At 35.0% G+C, this 8,306-nt stretch overlaps 1 protein-coding gene across 2 annotated transcripts; it reads left to right on the top strand.

The window, feature by feature from the left end:
• Positions 1 to 3,941: 3,941 nt before the first annotated feature.
• Positions 3,942 to 8,217, top strand: LOC140776119 (CBS domain-containing protein CBSX3, mitochondrial). Of its 2 annotated transcripts, none has more exons than XM_073119701.1 (6): positions 3,942 to 4,100; positions 5,175 to 5,437; positions 5,539 to 5,620; positions 7,325 to 7,398; positions 7,607 to 7,667; positions 7,747 to 8,217. In XM_073119701.1, the coding sequence occupies exons 2-6, from the start codon at positions 5,180 to 5,182 to the stop codon at positions 7,887 to 7,889; spliced, it is 618 nt and encodes a 205-aa protein (XP_072975802.1). In that variant the 5' UTR covers positions 3,942 to 4,100; positions 5,175 to 5,179; the 3' UTR covers positions 7,890 to 8,217. The 2 variants fall into 2 exon arrangements, with proteins under 2 accessions (XP_072975802.1, XP_072975803.1); XM_073119702.1 differs by having other exon boundaries at positions 3,956 to 4,100; positions 5,172 to 5,437.
• Positions 8,218 to 8,306: the final 89 nt, after the last annotated feature.

Here is an 8,306-nt window from a genome sequence, read left to right as displayed (position 1 = left end):
GATCTCTTATCAAGCAAGCAAACTGCCTTGACTCCTACGAAGTTCCAGGTCTTGGGTTCACGCCCAACTTTTGTTGTCTGTTAAACTCAGACTTTGCGCACAAAAGAAGCAGGATTTCATCTTAGCTGTGAGATGACCACCAGGAACACAGATGCTAATTGCTTTGCAACTGAAAGATCTCAATCAGAACTGCACTGATTATATCAGCATCTAAAACTGGATTCTGATTCTTTTCTCGTCACAGGTTGAAGCAACTGTTTTCACCTCAGCTTATCTTTTCACTTTCTCTTACCCTATTGGAATTTGATGCAATTAATCTTACTATGATTTCTCAATTTCTCGGGCCTTAGATCATCTATATTATGGAAACTTTAGAATATTACCTTTCCTTCAAGAATTATTTTTGGCTTACTTCACAAACTCTACATGAAGGACAACCTTGGAAAGAAAGGCTTCTTAATTTGTGTTATCTGGGGGAACTCCCTAGAAGCAGTCGAGCATATCTTATTTGAGTGCTCCTACATTAATGAAATTTTCAACTTCTATACTGCTAAGCTACAAATTATCTACCGGCTGTCATCGTAGAAGGATTTTTGGTCTGCCCTCTCGAGTTTCTCTCCCCATATCTGCCAGTTATGGTTTATGCTCCATTTTATGTCCTAGTGGAAGATTTGGAAGGAGCGCAACAATAGTTTTTTTTTTAATATTAAAGCTTTTAACTCCAATTTATTTCTTCCAAGGATTTTTTTTGTTAAATAGTTCATTCTATTGAAGACAGGTTACAGTAAAAATTGACTGATGGGTTGATCCACCCTTTACTACATTTGTGTAGAATTGCGAATTTTGCTAGCCAGAGAGCTGCTAGGTTAACATTTTTACTAGTATAGCATATCTTTAAGGACGGAACTTTGAGATCCAGAGAAGACATCCATGGATAAGAGGAGCTCTTTGCCGGTTTGGAGAGTTTGGAGAAGGATTGTTGATTGCAGTGACTAAGGTCCGGCAGTTGCAGATCTAGATCTTCTTGCCATTAGCCAACCTACTTGTCGCCTTGATAGCAAAGGGAAGAGCTACAGATTCCCCCATAAATTAGGTCCTGACAATGGTTTTATGAAAACCGACGGACGAGGGGTGCTCTCAGGCAAAAAATAGGAACATCTTTACCCGACAAAAGTGAAAAATCTCCTTTCTTACTTTCTCTAATGTTTGTACTCTATAAACGTGTACATTTATTTCCTTCCTTTTAAGAGCTTTTCATTATTTTAGTCTGCATCTAAATTTTTTCATTAGTCTAATAGTACATTTTAAAACTTATATTAGGTGTATTTTGAAAATTGTTGTTCCAGACAATGATCAATATATAAACTTTAATGCTACTCAGAAAATTAATATAACCCCTTACTCGGAAAACAATTTATATGAAAACAAAATTCCTCGGATGTACTATAATCATATCTCAAAATGGAACAGATACGCCGGACCGTAAAAAAAGAAATTATGGGAGGGTAGTTTGGTCAAAAACTCTTCCCTTAATTTCATAGCCAGCTTTGTCCGGTAGTTATCGTTGTAATGTACTCTGTAACTCGTGATCCCATGTGGCCCTAACACTGCGATGCTTGACACTTAATCGCAGGCTATTGATACTCTCCCCCCGGAAAGTGGGGCCCTCATGGATAAGGCCGAGCACAGAGCGCAGAGGGCACCGCACCACTATAGCGGCTCATCCACTTGCGTGGGCCCCATCCACCAACGTGTGCGCGTACGGACGCCTAATTCATTATTCTACCTGCGCCCTCTCGACCAACATTAGCGCGTACGGACGCCTATTCTTTCCTCAGTTTTGTTTATTGTGTGACTATTTTAAGTCTGATGGAAAGTTTGTTTGACGCGTCTAGTTCAGTTCGAAAGCTAAGTGCATGACTGGATGAGTTATAAAACTGTTAAATTAGATAAATTGGACACTCGGTTCAGTCATTCTTATTGGTCACCGAGGAAATTACTGACATCTTGGAGGAGAAATATTAGCACAACTCACTCTTTAGTCTAATAGTTTATTTGAAAGTTGCCGTCCTGTTCAGTGACTTCTACTATGGAATGCAAGTTATGTTGGAAAATAATATCAATGTATGTCGTTTTTTTAATTCAGCGATTTATATTTGAAAGTCATTGTCGAGTTTAGTAGCTTTCTTATTCATTTAGATTCGTATCTAAATTTAAACATTTATTAAATGTATAAAGGAAAAGTGTGGGAGGGCTAGTGTGGTCAAGAACTCTTATTTATTATACATTTTTTTGAATGTTTTGCTTGATAAACTTTAGATACATTTGATATAGCATTTGTTTTTCTCCGTTTCATGTTCTCACTGAATAATTACCCAATTTTGGCATTTTGTAGCACTTTCTAAAATGTTTGGATAACCAATTTTAGCATATATATATATATATATATTCTAGGATATATAATAGAAGGAGCCTTTTTCTTAAATTACATGTCTTAATTTTCAGTATCATTTAACACATAATATTAAATGTTTTACTTAAATGAATGAATATTGTAACGCTAGTCTTTAGTCACATGTACGATACGAGTTCACACGATATGTGCGGTACACACAACAATTTGGTTAGTTACGGATAATTAAATAACTTCTGAATTATTATTATAATTTATCAATAATCATCTAAATCATGAGTCACTTGAACCATAGTAATAATATCATATTTTATTAATAATCTTAACAAAGCCTACATAAGCCATAATAATATATCAACAGACATATACATAAAATTTCCATGCACATAATATATAGATTTTATAAAATTGGTACACTATTTAACATCAACTAATATAAATCTATAATATCACACAAATTTTCAATTGCTAGTAGGTCTTTGGTAGAATATTTCGCTGATTTCTCACTTAGGGTTTTATAAAAAGAATAACAAGCAGGTTATAAGCTAAAAGGTCCAACCCCTCGGCTCTTTAGTGATTCTCTCACCTTGGTCACATATATTAATGATTTGCGCAATACTTTGGGTTGGACAACCCTTTCTATCATTCAAAAATGTACCATATAATTATCTTTCTACAGTCTATTTTATTAGCAAGTATAACAATCCATTGATCATAATTTTTGCCAACCTTCTTAATTGTAATAGTATCTATGAAGTTTGGACTAGTCCATCCTCGAAGATTAATAATCTTTACTTTGTAAACAAATATGCTATAATTTAGAAACAACAAAAAATAGAATTCGGTTCGAAAAATGATTCGTTTAAAATATAGGGCGTTACATATAAATTTCATCAAAAAATCGATACGGTGTTTGTCCTTAATTAAACTTGCATCGTTGTTTATAAATTGGGTCGTCTTTTATTGCCGGTTCTATTTTTTCTCTTCTCTATCTCTCTCTTAATCTGAGTTTTTGACCAAATTATTGCTACAAGTGAAAAAATTGTTGAAACTTATTCTAAAATCACCATACTTCTCCTAACTCACCACCGAGTAAACATAATAAAAAATGGTTATTTTAAAAATGATTTACATAAATAGCTCTCTAGAAAAGTAATTTATAAGTAAATCCCATCTCCCCCCACAAATAGTATTAGATATTTTTAATAGTATAAATTAATTTTTTAGAGAATTATTTATAAATCGACCTTTTTTTTTAAATTAAATATGGGGTTATTATGTATTTCGGTAAAAGAAGTTTGAAAGAGGGCTAGTTTGGTAAATAGAACTCCAGAAACTCCTCGGTAATCCAGTGGACCGAGTCATCACTGCCATTCTTGGGTGGTTTCCATGTGACTCGAGTGCTCCTCCCTTTATGGGGGAGGATTAGATGCACGTCCTTATCCGATCTCCTCATCCGCCTCACTACAATACGAAAGATTAAGAATTTTTTAATGTCAAATGACAACTATAACTCCATTATTAGCCACACTAAATCCATTTGTTTATCAGAAACAGGGTTGGTGATAAGGTTTCCACTCCCCCTAGACCACTTTTAACGCATAAAGGTTGCCCTTCCTGTCCCCCTGTGGGCTGTGGCTGTTCTTCTCCTCCCTCGCTAAGTTCGCGTCTTCCTAGAGCCACAAAGGTGAGATCTTTAGGCTGATCTTGCTTACTACTAGATCGTTTTTTTTTTTTTTTGTCTTGGGGTTGTTTACTATCTTTTTTATTCGATCTGTTTCTGGGCTTCCAAATTGTTTATCTGGTACGGAGATTGCAGTTACTAGGAATCAATTTAGCCTGCGTTCTGCAGTTTGGTTTATTTTTTTCTCCTGAATCTGCGTTTAATTGAACATAGTTGGCAAGACAAAGTTGCCGATTTCACTTTTCCTTTTCCTTTTCTTTCTTTTGTCCCCATTAAATTTGTGAAATGAGTTGGGTTGGGGATCATTGCCAAGATTGCATGACAGATGTTACTTTTTTATGGTTGATCAACGATTTATCTTTCTTAAGAAGAATAAGAAGCCTGTTCTTTGATTTTTCTTGCATAGTTTGCCTAGATCAGTTTCAGACCTTAATACTCTTTCAGTCTTATCCTTTTATATTAACTCTTTTAGTCCTTTTAGCAAGTTGGAAATATGTGATGGGGATTGATTGGCTTTTAACCTGCTGAAAATGAATTTCAGGAAAATAGAAGATGAAAGTGAATTTTGACACCTCATTATCAACTTCATTAATAGAAAAGTTCATTGCTATTTAGTCTCTTGACAGTTTTGAAAGCATTTGACAATCTGCATAATGAATTCCTTTTTTTTTATATGGTGATTGATGCTGCTTGTTATTATTATCTATTTATACATTTATTTCTTCTGTCATGTTGGCTGTGATGAAGGTAGTTATTTGTCATCGCCATTCATTTGATTTCTGCATGCATCCCGGCAATTTTTCTATATTTGCAAGGTGATTTTCCTGGTATAGAGAAACCTTTTTAGCTCTTAAAATGTTAAAATCTGGTGTTGGTTCACTAACATGTAGAAGTTGAGAAATAATGTTGACTTTGATTTACTGCATATCCTTTGTTTAATAAGAGATTTTGCAGTTCTTTTATTTCAGGTACATCTTTTTCTAGTTGTTTGCTTCTGGACCTGGAGAATGCTAGAAAGCAGTCTCCTTTTCTTGACATTGCCATTTATATTTTAAATTAATGTACCATCCAAAGCAGGAAAAATGCAAGGAGCTATTCAAGCATTTCGGTCGCGAGGAAATGTCCTTAAGCACACCGTTTTGCAACACGTCCGTGTCATGAACCCAGCGACCATACCAAATGCTTTTTCACGTTTTCTGTCAGTTTCTTCTGCCCGATTGGAAGAGCATGGATTTGAAAGCACCACAATTGCGGATATTCTGAAAGGTAAAGGGAAGAGTGCTGATGGATCCTGGCTTTGGTGCACCACAGAAGACAGCGTCTATGATGCTGTGAAATCGGTACATGCTCTTGTGTATTTGTTATCTCTCTTAAGTTTATGAGGGCTCTCTTGCCTAAGTGATGTGGTCAAGATTGCTTATGTGTTTTATTCTGAAATCAGATGACGCATCACAATGTTGGAGCTTTGGTTGTGGTAAAACCTGGAGAAGAGAATGCAATTGCTGGAATCATTACTGAAAGAGGTAATCGACAACTTTGTCCACTTAGAAAATGTTGCACTTGCACTTTCATTGCACGCTAGCTTGTCGACTCTTTCATCTTTACAACACAGTAAAAAGCAAAGATCTAGTAAGGTAATAATAAATATAACAATGTCATTACCAATACAACTCTGATAGAGCCTCTCCTGGTTTTGTTGGAAGGAGAAACCACATATTGTAACAACTATTTCGAGATGCTCAACTATCCTATCTCAATCTGATAGACATGGTCTTTGTTTAGCATAGAGTTGAATGCAGATTTGTAGTAGATACTTGGCTCTATAGCTTGGCTCTGAAAGAGATTTTTCAATATGAACGGGACTACTGGAGCATTATTATACCCTTATTAAAATAATTAGTGGAATTGGTAGGTCTACTTGTCCCTGAGTTGGACCAGAACATACTTACATGTATAAGTAACCACTGACCATTGTTGGACAAAAAATGCATTGCAATGAAACTTGAGCAGGCAAAATCTTATTACATTTATGTTGTAATTTTTTCATCTTTTTCTTTTTTTTTTCTAATTAGAATAGAAAGAAAAATTGAAAAAGGAAATATTCCTAAGAAATAAAGTAGACAATTTTTCATAAGAACCATAGAAAACCCTGGATCTTCAAAAATGTTTTTTTTTATGAATTATTAATTTAATTTAATTTTGTACTAACTTTTTCAACCTTTCAAGAGATTGTCTTATCTGAATAAAATCAAGAAAGGAATTCTATGGAATGGTACTTATATCAACCAATTAGAATCACCTTCTAGGAGCTATAATTGTCTCAAATGTGCAACATATGTAATAACAAGAGTTGTAAAACCCTTTTTGACGACCTAATATTATTATAGAATATATCTTAAAAGTTAGTGGTTCAAAGTTAGTGAAATGGGCTAAGGTTTACCTGAATAAACAGACACAACACAAATTCAAGGGCAAATTGCAGGATAAATATGAACATATAAAATATTGAGTTTGTGCATAGATTTTTTGGTAGTATACCCACAATAAATAAAATTAAAATCCAAAGCTATATTTCTCTCTAAAACTGATAAATCTGAATGAAATGACTAAACTCAATTCAACAGGTACATTTGCATGCCATGACTTGTTGGGTGTGAATAGAACATGGCATCTTGTCGGAATGGGGATATTTGGCTTTGCCATAATTAGATTTCTTTGATAGTAGTCTAACTCTAAGAAAAGTTTGAAGCAAAAATTGGGGAGTGCTTGAGATGGTACTTGCTTGCTGGCATGGCCGCGTGCTGCGGCAAGTGAATCCTTGGTGGTAGTAAAGTAACTTTAAGAAAAACTTAGGTCTTGTTTGTTTTGAGTTTAGGAGTCTTTGAACTGGTTCAGTAATTAAATATCTTTCTATCTTTTTCATATCTAATCAAATTTATTCTTAAAAAAATTAAGATTAAAAAATGAGACTAATTAATCGAGTTTGAAGCTTAGCTTTAAACCAAACAAGACCTTAAAGCATAATGGGGATTTCTCAAGGTGGTACTTTTCTTGCAGACTGAAGTTAATCAACTGATAATCGTGACATTGATTAAGTTGGAGATTGCTGTAATTGCTTTGATTTCTGGATATCATAGAAACACCACAAAGACCAATTTGGGTTACTAGTTCATCTTAATCTCTAACTTGCAGAAATCAAGTACTGATCATTCAATGCACTTTTTCAGATTATCTCCGGAAAATTATCGTGCAGGGGAGATCTTCTAAATCAACTAAAGTTGGTGATATCATGACTGAAGAGGTACATTTGGCCACCTAAGATGTGCTCTATCTATTTGTGTGCGTCCAATATTATATATAAGAGAAGTCCAGTGAAGGATACTTCTAAATTTGTGGACATTTCTCTAAATCAGGAGCAGATCAGATGAGTTCTTATTAATGAACCATTCTTCTGTTTTCCTTTTCTTCTTTCTACTCATTATTTGTGTACAACTGTTACAACTGTTCAGAACAAGCTAATCACAGTGACACCAGATACCAGAGTTCTGCGAGCAATGCAGCTGATGACAGGTTTACCATGCCTTCGAATTATGCCTTTATCAGTGGCCATCAAACTAGTCCTCATCAAAGTATCTGTTTTTGTTTGCAGAGAACCGTATTAGGCACATTCCAGTGATTAATGATAAGGGTATGCTTGGAATGGTGTCCATTGGAGATGTTGTTCGTGCTGTGGTCAGCGAGCATAGGGAGGAACTGAACCGCCTCAACGCATTCATACAGGGCGGTTACTAGAACGAGACATCCTCACGCCCTACTAGTGCTTAATGTCTCATCCTCAATTTCTGCTAGTGCTTATGATGGTGGCGAAAAGTTATGGTTTTCATGAACAGAGTTTGGTGGTTGATCTCCTCGTAGCAGTGTGGCTTTTGGTGTTCTAGTTTTAATCATGTGTCTATATCCCTTTGCCTTTCCTCTTCTACATGATGGTTTGTGCAAACCACCAGACAGCACATCCACTGAATAAAGTCTGTTCATGTAAACGAACTGATGTGCTTAGTTTCTATTGAATCTTTTTCTGTAGCATAGGCTCCTTTATTATAAATAGCGATACTTTTCTTCACTCCCTGAATTATCACATAATGATTTTAATTTATTTTATAATGATTTTCTAGACTATCAAAAATATCTCACCTCTATTATGATGAAATC

The sequence above is a fragment of the Typha angustifolia genome, chromosome 14, assembly GCF_048772165.1.
Source record: "Typha angustifolia cultivar Huaian chromosome 14, ASM4877216v1, whole genome shotgun sequence".
NCBI lineage: Eukaryota > Viridiplantae > Streptophyta > Magnoliopsida > Poales > Typhaceae > Typha > Typha angustifolia.
Note: the sequence above shows the minus strand (reverse complement) of the source record. Positions and strands in the feature narration are given on the sequence as shown.

What these genes read in the sequence shown, in the direction of transcription:
- LOC140776119 (XM_073119701.1), top strand. Translation starts at nt 5,180, where the DNA reads ATGCAAGGAGCTATTCAAGCATTTCGGTCGCGAGGAAATGTCCTTAAG. An exon ending in TGGAATCATTACTGAAAGAG is followed by an intron (nt 5,621 to 7,324) that starts GTAATCGACAAC and finishes GCACTTTTTCAG; the next exon opens with ATTATCTCCGGAAAATTATC. An exon ending in AGCAATGCAGCTGATGACAG is followed by an intron (nt 7,668 to 7,746) that starts GTTTACCATGCC and finishes TTTTGTTTGCAG; the next exon opens with AGAACCGTATTAGGCACATT.